Source organism: Odontesthes bonariensis, chromosome 9, assembly GCF_027942865.1.
Source record: "Odontesthes bonariensis isolate fOdoBon6 chromosome 9, fOdoBon6.hap1, whole genome shotgun sequence".
Classification (NCBI taxonomy): Eukaryota; Metazoa; Chordata; class Actinopteri; order Atheriniformes; family Atherinopsidae; genus Odontesthes; species Odontesthes bonariensis.
Window position 1 is genome coordinate 14,727,473 of NC_134514.1, and position 16,571 is coordinate 14,744,043.

The 16,571-nt window shown below is 44.0% G+C and overlaps 1 protein-coding gene across 1 annotated transcript; it reads left to right on the forward strand.

Annotated features, from left to right (window-relative positions):
• Window positions 1-652: 652 nt before the first annotated feature.
• On the forward strand, window positions 653-4,774 carry LOC142388805 (extracellular calcium-sensing receptor-like). The gene is made up of 8 exons (XM_075474365.1): window positions 653-960; window positions 1,314-1,608; window positions 1,708-1,997; window positions 2,207-2,502; window positions 3,020-3,213; window positions 3,349-3,570; window positions 3,671-3,794; window positions 3,876-4,774. Exons 1-8 carry the CDS (start codon window positions 653-655, stop codon window positions 4,772-4,774), a joined length of 2,628 nt encoding a protein of 875 aa, XP_075330480.1.
• The last annotated feature ends 11,797 nt before the right edge of the window (window positions 4,775-16,571 follow it).

Genomic DNA, 16,571 nt, shown 5'->3' on the forward strand with positions numbered 1-16,571 from the left:
CCCCAGAAAAAGATATCCAGAAGGTCCAATATCACAACAGTTTTGAATTCTTTATATTGCCTCTCTATCAGGGGTGCACGGTGGCGTAGTTATGTGGTGGTTGGCACCAGTGCCTCACAGCAAGAGGGTTCCTGGTTTGAATCCAAGCTGGGGCCTTTCTGTGTAGGGTTTGCAAGTTCTCCCCGGGTACGTGTGAGTTTTTGTCCAGGTATTTCTTCCTCCCACCGTCCAAAAACATGCATGTTAGGTTTATTGGTGACTCTAAATTGGCCCTGGGTGTGAGGGTTGTTTGTCCTGTTTTTCTCTGTGTGGCCCTGTGATGGACTCGCGACCTGTCCAGACTATACCCTGCCTCTCGTCCAATGACAGCTGGAAAAGGCTCCATTGACTAGAATTTGAATTAAAAAAAAGAGAAAAATGTATAGATTAGGAAAAATATTGAGCCAGCCTTCATTCATAGAGTCAAATTAACAAGAGATCAAAGATGAAAATAACATATCAGGAAAAATGAATACATATGTGACAAAATAAAAAAAAACTTTAAATATAACTGGGTGGGGGCTTTTTCCTCAACAACAAGAACATCAAAACATCAGAAGAGATATATAAACCAATGAAAATGCACTTACACCCACATACAGACTCTTGAGGGATGGAGATTAAGGTTATTTTACTTGGTCTGGGACTGGCTCTGAGTTTGTTTGAGGTGAACTCAGTTGTTACCCTGAATGGGTCTCTGAATGGTCTGACTCAAAGGACTGGGTCCACAGAGGCTGGGACTGATGGAGTCGGCACTCAAACTTCATCTGCGAAATGTAACCTGCAGGGTACTGCTCGTTTACCAGCATTCTTAGAGGATGGAGACTATGTTATTGGAGGTGTTTTCTCCATCCACTTCAACATGCACACAGCGATTCATAACTACACCACCATGCCTGAGCCACCACGATGCACAGGGAGGTCAGTGAGAGGAGGAAGTGGTGGAGAAAGAAAGATAGACCTGTATGAATAAGATTTCGATATTTACAATGAGTCTTTCTGCAGTTTCTTTGTGTGATGGAGAGAAAGTAATTGCTTGAAAAGATACATTTCTTGGAAAGCCAAATTAGAGGTTTTGCATTTACATTTGATGTTTTCTTAAATGATCTGTTAAAACACAGATTCATAAGTAAAGAGAAAATTAAGCCTTTAAATCTTTACTTTAGTTGATGAATTCGACCGTTTGTCGATTGAGCCATTTCCATATTTCCTTCTGTTAAAATGTTAATTGTTCTTATTTCATGTGAACTTAAGCACTCGCACGTTTGTTACAGCATCAACAGACGCGAACTGCGCTTCTCTCGTGCTATGATTTTTGCAATTACGGAGATTAACAACAGCACAGAGCTGCTGCCGGGCATCAGGCTCGGTTATCAGATCCATGACTCGTGCGCCTCAGTGCCAGTGGCCGTGCACGTGACATTTCAGCTCTTGAACGGCCAGGACCCCGTGTTTCAGACCGGTGAAAACTGTTCCAGATCTGGTATGGTGATGGGTGTTGTTGGTGAGTCTGGATCCACGCCATCCATCAGCATATCGCGCATCATCGGGTCCTTTAACGTTCCTCAAGTAAATACATTACGCAGTGTTTTTAGAACATCAGTGTGATGTTTTTTTTTCTCTTTTTACTGTCAATTTAAATAACTACGTTGTCATATTTTGATTTAGGTGAGCCACTTTGCCACATGTGCCTGCCTGTCAGATAAGCAGCAGTACCCGACTTTCTTCAGAACAATTCCCAGCGACCAGTTCCAAGCTGAAGCGCTGGCCAACCTGGTGAAACATTTTGGCTGGACTTGGATAGGTGCTGTCCGGTCAGACTCGGACTATGGCAATAATGGCATGGCGTCTTTTCTTGAAGCAGCTCACAGAGAGGGAATATGTGTGGAGTACTCTGAGTCTTTCTTTCGCACCAACCCCCGCAGCAAGATCAAGAGAGTGGCTGATGTTATCCGCAGGTTACTGCATCTCTGATTTAGCTTGTTTTCATTGTTTTGACATCCTGCCATGTCTCTGTTCAGTGACTACAAATATATTCCCCAAAAGGAAGGATTGTATTTGTGTTTATTATTTGATAAATATGTCTTCTTGTGATCCTTAAATTAAAATATAGAATATTCATGAAAACAACAAAAGAGTGTCTTTTTATGATGTAATGTCTCTCCAGGTCAACTGCTATGGTTATTGTGGCCTTCACAGCTAGTGGAGAAATGAGGGTCCTGTTGGAGGAGCTGGCCAGAGACCCTCCACCACCTCGTCAGTGGATAGGAAGTGAAAGCTGGGTAACAGACCAAAACTTGCTAAGGTTCGATTTCTGTGCCGGGGCCATCGGATTTGGCATTCAGAAGTCTGTGATCCCAGGTCTGAGAGACTTCCTGCTGGATCTGTCTCCCTCTGAAGTGGCTGCCTCCCCACTGCTAACTGAGTTCTGGGAGGATACATTTAACTGCAGGCTGGGGAAAAGTAAGAAAGTTATTTTAATTGGCAAAGAAACAAATGTGATATCTCATCACAAGGTGCTATGGTTAGATTAATTTGTTGTTTGTTAAGCAGATCTTTCTGTGTAAGAAAGTCCACAGGTGTCTTATGAACAGAAAAGTTTCTACCTGAATACTGAAAGAGAACAAAACAGAAAAAAGATGCATTTATTTAATGTAATTTTAAATCATGCTTCAGTGCTTAGCTATTTTAGAAAATATTTTTCAAAATCCTGACTGCCGTAGGTTCATTGTGTCATCAATAAAAAATTGTTACTCACATTCATAGAATGAAATGGTAAAACTGTGCTTATGTTGATCATGTATCAGTTACAGAAACTGTAGATATAATCAGGTTGTGACATACTGATATATCAATAAACATTTCAGTTCCGACCAGTTGAGATAAGAAGATGTATAAGAAGATGAAAATTAATACAATGTAACTTTCTGGAATCAAGCCAGGTGCCTCTCTTTTTGTCTGTCTGCAGTTTCTGCTGCAGGCGAGAATGTGTGTGATGGAACTGAAGACATAAAGATGCTAAAGAATCCATATACCGAGACGTCTCAGTTTAGGATTACTAATATGGTGTACAAGGCTGTTTATGCAATAGCACATGCCATTCACAATGCAGTGTGTCAGGAAACAAATTTAACAACTCGGTGTGACAAACACAGCAGGTTGGAGTCCAAACAGGTCAGTAGAAATGAAAAGTGAATCACTATATCTTTCTTTTGCTTTAATTTAAATAGATTAAATGACATTATTTCAATCAAGTTTGTTTAATCTTAGTTATCTTTTTTTCTGCCTGACTTTATTTCATCCTCTTAGGTTTTAACTGAGCTGAAGAAAGTCAACTTCTCCCAGAATGGCTATGATGTGTCATTTGATGCAAATGGAGATCCTGTTGCTTTTTATGAGCTGGTCAACTGGCAGAAGACTGAGGGTGGAGTTATTGAGTTGGTAACAGTAGGGTACTATGATGCATCACTGCCGATGGGCCAGGAGTTCCGTATCAACAGGAACCTGTCCTGGATGGAGGGTGGCACACGAGTAATGATCCTGATGATGAACAGTTTAGCAAAAGAAACGTTGGTGAACTGCTTCACATCATCTGTGTTCATCTATTGTTTTGCCTGTGTCTCTGTGACAGGTGCCGGTGTCTGTGTGCACTGAGAGTTGTCCTGCAGGAACTCGTAAAGTGTTGCAGAAAGGAAAACCCATCTGCTGCTATGATTGTATACCATGTCCTGAGGGAGAGATTAGTAATGCTACAGGTAAGATAAAATGTCTCCATGTATATCTGCTACATGAAATATATGGATGATGCTGACAGCACTTTTTGATGTATTTTTCAGATTCTCCTGATTGTATCCCGTGCCCCAGAGAATTCTGGCCTAATGCAAAGAGAAACGTTTGTTTCCCCAAACCTGTGGAGTTTCTTTCCTTTGATGAAGTCCTCTCCATCATCCTGGCTGTATTCTCTGTGGGTGGCGCCTGTTTGGCCATCATAACAGCAGCTGTTTTCTTTCGCCACAGGACAACTCCGATTGTCAGGGCCAACAACTCTGAGCTGAGCTTCCTGCTCCTCTTCTCTCTGACTCTGTGTTTCTTATGTTCTCTAACTTTCATCGGAACACCATCTGATTGGTCCTGCATGCTGCGACACACAGCATTTGGCATCACCTTTGTTCTCTGTATCTCCTGTGTACTTGGGAAAACTATAGTGGTTTTAATGGCCTTTAAAGCCACACTTCCAGGTAGTAATATGATGAAATGGTTTGGTCCACCACAGCAAAGAATGACTGTAGTGTTTTTCACATTCATTCAAGTTTTAATATGTACAGTTTGGTTGGTACTCAGCCCTCCCTTTGCAATGAACAATCTAACTACTTACAAGGAGAAGATCATCCTGGAATGTGCATTAGGCTCTGCTATTGGGTTCTGGGCTGTACTCGGGTACATTGGCCTTCTGGCTGTCTTTTGCTTTGTGCTGGCTGTCCTAGCTCGGAAACTGCCGGATAATTTTAATGAAGCCAAGCTGATCACCTTCAGCATGCTGATATTCTGTGCAGTCTGGATCACCTTCATCCCAGCATATGTCAGCTCTCCTGGGAAATTTACTGTGGCAGTGGAGATATTTGCCATTCTGGCCTCCAGTTTTGGACTCATATTGTGTATTTTTGCTCCAAAGTGTTTCATCATATTGTTTCAGCCAGAGAAGAACACAAAGAAATATTTAATGAACAAAAATTAATTGAAGTACATATTAGGTTTGTAAGTATGACAAGAGGATGAATATTAGATGGATATAGTAATATAACAGGAAATTCTTACATTTAATGGAATTAGTAAAGTTCTTCATTGTCAATTCTGAGCAGAACTGAAATTAGAAGTAAATACTTAAATATACTCATTCACATTTCTGAGTGATATATTTAGCTGTAATATTCTTATTTAAGAAACAGCTTTTCATATGTGAACCATTTTAAATTAAATGGAAAGGTTGAAATATACTGTGGCTGTTGATCATTGATTAACCTTTTCTAACATTTTCAAAGTTTTACATATATTGTAAGATCATGATTATAAGATTGGAATTGCAATATAACTGAAACTGCTCACATTTGATGAAGTCAGCATAGTCTTCTTTCTGAACAGAACAGAAATTAGTCGTAAAATAAATATACTCATTATTTTTACATATAGGATAATGAATGCTATCTGTTTCTGTAATTTCCTTCTTTGACAAGTTAATTATCATGTGCTGAACAAATTAAATTATTTGAAAAAACTCAACAAATCTTGATAATTTTTCACCTCTAGAGTTTTGTGAGTTTTTCGTGAATGCAATCAAAGACATCATGGGATTGTCACTAAAGTAGAGCAATTGAAGAAATTAATTGAACACAATATACTGTGGCAATGATCTATTTTGGTGAATGTTCTGCTTTAGTTTTATTGTAGCGATTTTATCTATTATTTTATCAATTTTTGTTTTTAATATCAATGTTGCATAGTATTAATACTGAATACAAAGACAAAGAACAGCTCATAAAACCCCTATGATGATGAATATTTTTGGACACTGTGTACCCTTGCCCGGACGTGGGTTACCGGGGCCTCCCCCTAGAGCCAGGCCCAGGGGTGGGGCCCGCCGGCGAGCGCCTGGTGGCCGGGTCTGTGCCCGTGGGGCTCGGTCGGGCACAGCCCCAAGAAACTACACGGGTCCCCCTTCTGACGGGCTCACCACCCGTGGGAGGGGCCATAGGGGTCGGGTGCAGTGTGAGCTGGGCGGCAGCCGAAGGCAGAGACCTTGGCGGTCTGATCCTCGGCTACTGAAGCTGGCTCTTGGGACGTGGAACGTCATCTCTCTGCTGGGGAAGGAGCCTGAGCTGGTGCACGAGGCTGAGCGGTTCCGGCTAGATATAGTTGGACTCACCTCGACGCATGGCTTGGGCTCCGGAACCAGCCTCCTCGAGAGGGGTTGGACTCTCTTCCACTCTGGAGTTGCCCGAGGTGAGAGCGTAGAGCAGGTGTGGGCATACTTATTGCCCCCCGGCTGTGCGCCTGTACATTGGGGTTTACCCCAGTAGACGAGAGGGTAGCCTCCCTCCGCCTTAGGGTGGGGGGACGGGTCCTGACTGTTGTTTGTGCTTATGCACCGAACAGCAGTTCAGAGTACCCACCCTTTTTGGAGTCCCTGGAGGAGGCACTAGAGAGTGCTCCTCCGGGAGACTCCCTCGTCCTGCTGGGGGACTTCAATGCTCACGTGGGCAATGACAGTGAGACCTGGAGGGGCGTGATTGGGAGGAACGGCCCCCCCGATTTGAATCAGAGTGGTGTTTTGTTGTTGGACTTCTGTGCTCGTCACGGACTGTCCATAACGAACACCATGTTCAGGCATAAGGGTGTCCATATGTGCACTTGGCACCAGGACACCCTAGGCCGCAGCTCGATGATCGACTTTGTGGTCGTATCGTCGGACTTGCGGCCGTATGTCCTGGACACTCGGGTGAAGAGAGGGGCGGAGCTGTCAACTGATCACCACCTGGTGGTGAGTTGGCTCCGCTTGTGGGGGAGGAACCCGGTCAGACCTGGCAGGCCCAAACGTATTGTGAGGGTCTGTTGGGAACGGCTGGCGGAATCCCCTGTAAGGAGGAGTTTCAACTCCCACCTCCAGCAGAGCTTCAACCATGTCCTGGGGGAGGTGGGGGACATTGAGCCCGAATGGGACATGTTCCGTGCCTCCATTGTTGAGGCGGTCGACCGGAGCTGGGGCCGTAAGGTGGTCGGCGCCTGTCGTGGCGGCAACCCTCGAACCCGCTGGTGGACGCCAGTGGTGAGGGAAGCCGTCAAGCTGAAGAAGGAGTCCTATCGGGCCTTTTTGGCCAGTGGGACTCTGGAAGCAGCTGATGGGTACCGACAGGCCTCGGCGGTTGCTGAGGCAAAAACTCGGGCTTGGGAGGAGTTCGGGGAGGCCATGGAGAATGACTTCCGGACGGCCTCAAGGAGTTTCTGGTCCACCATCCGGCGGCTCAGGGGGGGGAATTGGTGCACCGTCAACACCGTGTATGGTGAGGACGGGGCTCTGCTGACCTCAACTAGGGACGTCGTGGAGTCGGTGGGGGGAATACTTCGAGGGCCTCCTCAATCCTACCGACACGCCTTCCGATGAGGAAGCAGATTTGGGGAGCTCGGACGTGGGGCCTCCCATTTCTGCGGCTGAGGTTGCCGAGGTGGTAAAAAAACTCCTCGGTGGCAAGGCCCCGGGGTGGATGAGGTCCATCCTGAGTTCCTCAAGGCTCTGGATGTTGTAGGGCTGTCTTGGTTGACACGCCTCTGCAGCATCGCATGGACATCGGGGGCAGTGCCTCTGGACTGGCAGACCGGGGTGGTGGTCCCCCTCTTTAAAAAGGGGGACCGGAGGGTGTGTTCCAACTATTGGGGGATCACACTCCTCAGCCTCCCTGGTAAGGTCTTTTCGGGGGTACTGGAGAGGAGGATCCGCCGGATAGTCGAATCTCGCATTCAGGAGGTGCAGTGTGGTTTTCGTCCTGGTCGTGGAACAGTGGACCAGCTCTACACCCTCGGCAGGATCCTGGAGGGAGCATGGGAGTTCGCCCAACCGGTCTACATGTGTTTTGTGGACTTGGAGAAGGCGTTCGACCGTGTCCCTCGGGGACTCTTGTGGGGGGTGCTCCGGGAGGATGGAGTGCCGGTCTTCTTGATATGGGCTGTTCGGTCTCTGTATGACCGGTGTCAGAGTTTGGTCCGCATTGCCGGCAGTAAGTCGGACATGTTTCCTGTGAGGGTTGGACTCCGTCAGGACTGCCCTTTGTCACCGATTCTGTTAATAATTTTTATGGACAGAATTTCTAGGCGCAGCCAGGGCGTCGAGGGGGTCCGTTTTGGCGACCTCAGAATAATAACAAAGTGTTAAAACGCCACCTAGCGGCACATTTGGACAAGCTTTTCAGAGTAGCGCGACAGAAGACGCCTTTGTGGTCTGACAGAGCAATGGGAAGCAAAATAGTTGCATCAATCCTCTTAAAAAGGTGGGGGGATGAAAAAAGAAAATCTATTCTAGAAAATGTTTTGTGCCTATGAGAGAAGAAAGAATAATCTTTTAGGGTCGGATTCATTGATTGCCAAACATCTACAAGGCCTAGGCTCTGTGCCCAAGATCGTAGAGCAGCAGTGGCCAACTCTTGATCCCTTGAGGCTCTTGGTTGTGAGCGATCTAGAGCAACATCCCACACAGCATTCATGTCAGCCCCGACTACTATTGAATACTCAGTCAGTTCTAGCGTATGACGCATTAAACTGTCATAAAAATCTTTCTCATATTTGGTCGGAGCATAAACCGAGGCAAAAGCGACTTTTTGTCCATAAAGCTCTGCTTTGACAATTGCTAATCTGCCTACAGTGTCTGCCCTGACGTCCAGCACCCTAATCAGAAGATTACATCTAGCTACTACTGCCACTCCCCTAGTTTTCGAATTGACTGATGAAGATGCAATGACATGGTAGAATTTATTAGCCAAGCGCTTAGAATCATGATTTAACAAATGCGTTTCCTGTACTCCATACTAAAACAGACAGGTCACCCATTATCGTATCGGTAAATTCTCATAACGAAACAGGGAAATGGAAAACATTGGCAGCAACCGAAGACAACAATCCCGTTTAAAATGCCATAAACAGACAACAGCTCTTCCGTGGTATATATTTTGAAGTTCCCCATATAGCATTGAAGATTTATGCCTAATAGCACACTGTAACATATCCCCTGAAGACAAAGACAATACACAAAGGAGACAAACACTAACAAAAAAGACAAGACAAAACTTAATTCAAAACGCATAAAATAAACTAGGCAGGCAAACAAAATAACTATAAGCTGATCCGTGATCAAGCCTGGATATGGGGCAGCAACATCCAAAAGCTCAACCCAAAGACTTGTGTCAAAACCTTATCAAACATGTCAATCCGCAGAATATGCGTTAGTTATGTAAACAACATAAAATGCCGAATAATACAACAATGCACGTAAAAATAGAGGGCTATCCTTACCCCTCACCTCTGGTGGCAGGGTCAGACAACTCCGACCAGTCCATTAACGATAGTCCGAAAACTTGAACAGAACATAACAAATGGAGAGGTGAAGATAGTAGTTTAGTCCTTCATCTGCAATTACTCATCATTATCCACCGGCATAGCCTCCGTCCGATTATTAGAAGCGCTCGCGGTCATAATGTTCGGTAGGGAATTGACAAAATCCTCAGCGTCTGTAGGAGAGGGGAACGACTCCGTTTGATCACCTGTTTGACCTTTAAAGTGGCAGGGTAGCGTAGGGAGAAGTAAATTCCTTTAGCGCTTGCTGTATCCATGGCTTTAGAGAATGCCTGGTGTCTCTTGAGGGTGTAGGCGCTATAATCAGGGGAAAAGCGAATCTTCCGTCCGTTCACTGTAGCAGGTGACTTCCTCGCTGCCCTCAGGATGCGTTGGTGGGTGGTAAAGCGGAGAACGTTAAAGATCATGGTACGGGGACCGGCTCATTTGTTATCGTCACTGTATATCCGATGTGCTCTCATGATTTCCCCATGCATCTCCCAAACTGGTGAACCACTCTGGTAGGGAATTCTCCAGAAATTGCACTGCATTAGATCCCTCCAGTCCTTCAGCTAGGCCGATGACACGGAGGTTGCATCTCCTGTTGCGGTCCTCCATGTTTGCTAGCTTGAGTTGCATCTGCTCAAGCATGGTTTCATGGTTGCTTAGCACAGCACCATTTTGTTTCACCTCGGAGCGTACATTCCCCATTTCTGCCTTCACCTTTCCAATACTTCCTTTTAAAGTTGTCAAATCTCCCTGTATAGCAGACAATTTCTCTTCCGTATCTTTCCCAATTTGTTCGAGTTGGTCAAAACGTGCTTCAAGAAAATCACGTTGCTTTGCTAGGACAAGGTCCGCGATAGCTTCCACATCTGCACGTGCGTGCACGTGATAGAAGAAGCTGTTGCTTTCTTGTTTGCTTCAGACATCGTATCAGAGACAAAATATAAATTCAGCTATGGTTAAACTAAATGTTCGGTACCGATAACTTATATAAAAACGAGTTTAACAAGCCAGGGTTGAGGAGAGAACAATTATGCTGCCATCTTGTCCAACCGATCACGTGACTCCCCCAGATGTTCCTCAATCTTGACTCACAGCAAAAGAAAGAGACTTTGCTCTTGAGATTGTTTACCCCCAAACTTTGTAGCTCTTTCCCATTAGACTCAAATAAAATCTGTTAACAATGTGGACATGTTTTAAAAGTGATCTGCCTTTTGTTTAATTGTGTCTAAATTTTCTTTTTGATAGATTTTTATTTCTATTGTTTTGTTTTATGTTTTTATAAATTTAAATTTAAATTTAAACACTATGAGGTATTTTGCTTTGATCTCTGTCTTTCTTTGTATTCTTATCTTTGTGAACACTGACATTTGCTCTTTAAAAGTGACATATTAAATTATTTTACTAACTTACTTAAGTCAGTCAAGAGGGGTTGGGACAGTAGGGAAATGGATTTACAAATTTTGACTAGAATTTGAAGTAAACAAAAGAGAAACATGTATAGATTAAGAAAAATATTGAGTCAGCCTTAATTCATAGAGACAAATTAACAAGAAGTCAAAGATAAAAATAACATCAGGAAAAATAGATACATATGTGACAAAATAAAAAAAAAATATATATATAACTGGGTGGGGGCTTTTTCCTCAACAACAAGAACATCAAAACATCAGAAGAGATATATAAACCAATGAAAATGCACTTACACTCACATACAGACTCTTAGGGATGGAGATTAAGGTTATTTTACTTGTCCTGAGATTGACTCTGAGTTTGTTTGAGGGGAACTCAGTTGTAATGCTGAAGAAAGTCAACTTCTCCCAGAATGGCTATCATGTGTCATTTGATGCTTTTGCTTTTTATGAGCTGGTCAACTGGCAGAAGACTGAGGGTGGAGTTATTGAGTTGGTAACAGTAGGGTACTATGATGCATCACTGCCGATGGGCCAGGAGTTCAGCACACTAGCACACAGAAGAACAACCAGCACCGTGATGAAACATTGGGCAGCCATACCTGTCAGGTAGTGATGTTACCTCCAACACCGAAGCTCCGAAGCACGCCTCAAACTCGACAGGGTAGTTATAGTGAAGCAGTGGGCCGGAGCTTGCTTCATGTGACGTCACTGATGACGTTTGAACCACTTCACTGCTTCATTCAGACCGAGTCAGCTGACTGCTTCGAGTTGATAGCGGAGCTTTGAACATTTGCCGCGATTCAGTGTATTCAAGATGGCTGAAGCCCCGGTTCATGTCCCGGTTCTACACGTATTATACGTTACGAACAGCTCTCGTTTTTTGATATTCGGAGTTTTGGATTATTCTCTCATGGAGCAACCATCGAGGAAGCGTTCTAAAGTGTGGGAATATTTCGACCCAAACAGTTCCTTCAGCACACCAGCCTCCTCTGTTCCCTGTGACAGAGTATTTTCCAAAGCTGGAGAAATTGACTAAAAAAAAAAAAGAAACCGTTTGAGCCCTTCTACTGTGCAAAAACTACTTTTCTTGAATTAAAACACCTGAAGTAACACAAGCACCCTCTTTATTACACCAAGCACACTCCCAAAGAAAATATGAATGACAAACCAAAAATTTTCACATTGTTTTTAAATTATTATTCCTTCCATCCATCCATCATCTTCCGCTTCTCCGGGGATCGGGTCGCGGGGGCAGCAGCCTAAGCAGAGAAACCCAGATGTCCCTGTCCCCGGCCACTTCCTCCAGCTCTTCTGGGGGGACCCCGAGGCGTTCCCCTGCCAGAGATCCAACGTGTCCGGGGTCTCCTCCCAGTGGGACGTGTCTCACTAGGCGTCCAGGAGGCATCCTAACCAGATGCCCGAGCCACCTCATCTGACTCCTCTGGATGCAGGGGAGCAGCGGTTCTACTCAGAGCCCCTCCCGGATGACCGAGCTTCTCACCCTATCCACCTACTGTCCTGGCGGTGAATCGCCACGCAGCACACGCAACCGCCGGCAAAGCAAAATGAAGCCTAGCCTGGTTTATAGTCGGTAACGCAAGACGCAAAGCAAGACGCAAGAAGAAACGCAAGCCCTTGCGCGGTTGCAAGCCCCCCATTGCGAGCTTGCGTGTGTCACCTCAATTTTCTAAACCACGCAAGAAAAGACGCAAGCGTACTACTTGAAAACGACATACTCATCGATCAGACAGCATGCAGAGCGTTTACACACAGTGCACTTCACTCCTGCCCGAGCCGAAATCAGCCAGCCTGAAAAGCTGATTTCCCTTAAGCTATAAACTCTGTAAATATATAACTTTAGCAACATTTGAAACATTTTCAGGCGAGAAAGTAGTCGTTTAGACCCCCAAGGTGTTGAAAATCTGACAAAATACCGGCTATTTACAAGAAGAAGAAGCATGAATCACTCGAAGAGGTCCTGGCGGTGAATTTCCTTTCATCATAGTAGGCTTGTCATTGAAAAAACCCGCTACTCCACCTACTCTCCTGGCAGTGAATCGCCATGCAGCACACGCAAGCGCCCGCAAAGCTAAATGAAGTATAAACGTCTCGAGCCATTAACATACGCGCAAGAAGAAAGCGCAAGGGCAGTTAAAAGAAGTATAACTCAGCCTTTAAGCCTGGTTTATAGTCGGTAACGCAAGACGCAAAGCAAGAAGCAAGAAGAAACGCAAGCCCTTGCGCGGTTGCAAGCCCCCCATTGCGAGCTTGCGTGTGTCACCTCAATTTTCTAAACTTCACGCAAGAAAAGACGCAAGCCTACTACTTGAAAACGACATACTCATCGATCAGACAGCATGCAGAGCGTTTACACACAGTGCACTTCACTCCTGCCCGAGCCGAAATCAGCCAGCCTGAAAAGCTGATTTCCCTTAAGCTATAAACTCTGTAAATATATAACTTTAGCAACATTTGAAACATTTTCAGGCGAGAAAGTAGTCGTTTAGACCCCCAAGGTGTTGAAAATCTGACAAAATACCGGCTATTTACAAGAAGAAGAAGCATGAATCACTCGAAGAGGTCCTGGCGGTGAATTTCCTTTCATCATAGTAGGCTTGTCATTGAAAAAACCCGCTACTCCACCTACTGTCCTGGCAGTGAATCGCCATGCAGCACACGCAAGCGCCGGCAAAGCTAAATGAAGTATAAACGTCTCGAGCCATTAACATACGTGCAAGAAGAAAGCGCAAGGGCAGTTAAAAGAAGTATAACTCAGCCTTTAAACGTCTCGAGCCATTAACGCAAGCGCAAGACGCAAGCGCAAGACGCAAGCGCAAGACGCAAGCGCAAGACGCAAGCGCAAGACGCAAGCGCAAGGGCAGTTAAAAGAGGTATAACTCAGCCTTAAGCGAGAGCCCAGACACCCTGCGGAGGAAACTCATTTCGGCCGCTTGTATTGGCGATCTCGTTCTTTCGGTCACTACCCACAGCTCGTGACCATAGGTGAGGGTAGGAACATAGATTGACCGGTAAATCGAGAGCTTCTCCTTCTGGCTCAGCTGATGGCGCACCGATCCGCCTGTCAACCTCCCGCTGCATTCGTCCCTCACTCGTGAACAAGACCCCGAGATACTTGAACTCCTCCACTTGGGGAAGGATCTCATTCCCGACCCGGAGAGGGCAAATTATTATTTCATGGGTAAATTAATCAATCTTTAATGAGGTACTACAAACCCATATGTACAACACACATACATACGTGTTATTATCGTGTTATTATATGCATCACATTCGCAGGGCTTCATATGGTGCAACAATCGCTACGCCAGTAGATGTCATCCAAGGGAATTGAATGAAGCTTCGAGTAGTGAACCACTTTATGACACAATGGTTCAAAATGATTCAATGCTTCAAAAAGCCTCGTTTTGCCATCACTACTGTCAGGCCAAATGATCTGACCCGGAAGTGAGTCTGGTGACAATACAGAGGAAGAACCTGTGGGAGGACTGACGCTTTTATAGTCACCACCTCATTGATTGGCTGCAATCAGCACTCATGACAAGCAGCTGTAACAGAGCAGCACGTCTCTGCTGCTACATTCGTAAAGAGCGAGTTTATTAACTGACTGTAGGTGCTACAGCTAACCAAGCATGACACAGGCAAATACACACAACGTCCTCACGTAGGCTATACGCCCCCTGGTGGCGTCACCTGCCGCAACTACAGCAACCTATAGTTACTTATCACAACATTATTTCAAAAGAATTTAAAATTAAACCAAGAATGCAGCCAAGCCAGATAAGCATCAATTAAACGGTGAAAACAAACAAACAAAAAAAATTACAGAATAAACTGAATGGAGAAAACCAGAAGAGCAACGAACAGCCCTACAGCGAGTAACAAAGTAAACAGTAATGGCAAGGATCTGACAATGGCCACTTAAAACCAAGCAGTATATTTGCTAGGATGGCTGATTTGGGGATCGGATGCGTAACAATGACAGGAGCCAGTTGATTAGATGAAGAAAGACAGCTGAGGATATCTTGGATAGCGATAAGGAAACTGACTAAAACAAGGACTAAGTCTAAAAAGAATGCTTATCTAAGGAAAAGAAGAACAGCAAAAAAAAGCACATATGTACAGAAAATACGCAGTCCAGTGTTTCATAGGCATCCTCTTGTGACAAACACAAATAAAACAACTTCAAATGAAATTGTATTAAATCACTTAACAGATTTGACATCTCATACACATTTCACATCACAGACATTTCTTTGCTTGCTAAGGGTTCAAGCTGCAGGAAAAGATTTGGTCTCTTTCACATGGAACACTGCTAGCTTGACTGATACATATCTGAGCTAAAAACAGAATATGGAGATGGTCACGAAAATAAATTAAATCCAAAAACATCATAAAATGTCTTGTGCTGCTGGATCTGGTGAGTGAAAGCATTATCTGTCCATATGCCTTCCAGGGAAAGCTGCTCTGACAGTTCTGATGCCAGAGAGCAAATTAGTTAACCAGCAGTTATTTACACCTCCCAAACCATGCTACAATGAACAGAAACTAAGTGAATCAGGCATGATTTCAAGACAATAACAAACTAACTGCTTTGGCATGAATTATGCAAAAGTGTATAGGTCACCTCAACAACTGTCTATGACATTATGAGTCTGATATCAGTGTATTCGTCATGATCCATGTGTTTCTGTGTTTTTAATTTTCTTAGCTCCATGGTTTTCTTTGTTGTTCTTTGGTTTCTCCCTGTTTTATTTTGTTCGAGTTTCTTCCGTGCTCACACCAGGCCACCCACCCGTTTTCCATCCCGGTAACTCCCTCTGTGGATATATACTCTATGGTTTTCAGTCACTCAGTGTCAGATCATTTCTTGTTTCATGCTCATGTGGTATCCTTTCATGTTCACTGTTATTTTTCCCTGCTTTTATTCACTTTTCAGTTGTTCATTAAAGAAATCTCTATAATTGTCTGCCGGCAGGGCCTAATTCTTCTCTCCATTGTCTGTATTTGGGTCCACTCATCTGCCTCCCATGACAGTATCACAGAAACTGATGGCTAATTTAAAGGAGAACCACCAGTTTTTAGATGAGGTGTTCAAAAACTAAGGGCTTGGATTCATGATCGTGTTTCTTTGTTAATATCCGGTGAGGCAAAAAAAGTACAACTTCCTTCTGTGGTTTCAACCACACATCCCAGTTCCCTGTGATACCTTGGCAGCACATACTCCTTGATGATGACCATGTTGTTTGCCTTCAGATTGCATCATGTTACATGCAACTTCTACCCAGTGGAAGCTTTCATGTGGCATTCTTTCTTCCACTGACTGCAGAATTGCTAATATACATATTATACTTACATATTATTATACTTACATATTGTACCCCCAGCCACCTTTTTAACATATTCACAAACTTTCCAGGTGGTATGGTCAAGCCTCGATTTATTTGTTAGACTTATTGAAGGCCTACAACAACGATGGAAACCAGACCCTGAGGTCGTCTGATCGGGGTTGTTGGATGATCATCGATCTGGAGTTAGAGCAAAACAAAAGACTGTGCTTTTGAGATTATTACCCCTTTCTTTGGAGCTCTCTCCAATTGGACTTAAGATCTGTGAACAACGTGGACACCTTTAAAAAGTCATCTAGGACTCATTTGTGTTAGTTGGCTTTTGTTTAATTGTCTCATTTATCTTTTTGATTGCCTTTTATTTCTGTTGTTTTGTTTTCTTCTTGTTCTTATCTTTGTGAAACACTTTGTGATATATGAAAAGTGACACGTGACATAATTTGACTTATAATTTTAACATAATTTTTTGAGGAAAAAGAACATTAAGTCTAAGAAGAAAAGGACACTTAAGGGAAAAAAAAACATACATATTATAGAATCAGAAAACTCAAGATCAAAGATCACCGGGTGGGGGCTTTTTCCTCTGATGAACAAATGAAGAGGTATAAAAGCCAATGAAAATTCTGTACACCCACATACAGACCCTTTAGGG

Coding starts and splice junctions, on each gene's coding strand:
- LOC142388805 (XM_075474365.1), top strand. CDS start 653: ATGGAGATTAAGGTTATTTTACTTGGTCTGGGACTGGCTCTGAGTTTG. Junction 3,214..3,348: donor GCAGGTTGGAGTCCAAACAG/GTCAGTAGAAAT, acceptor TCATCCTCTTAG/GTTTTAACTGAGCTGAAGAA. Junction 3,571..3,670: donor GGATGGAGGGTGGCACACGA/GTAATGATCCTG, acceptor TCTCTGTGACAG/GTGCCGGTGTCTGTGTGCAC.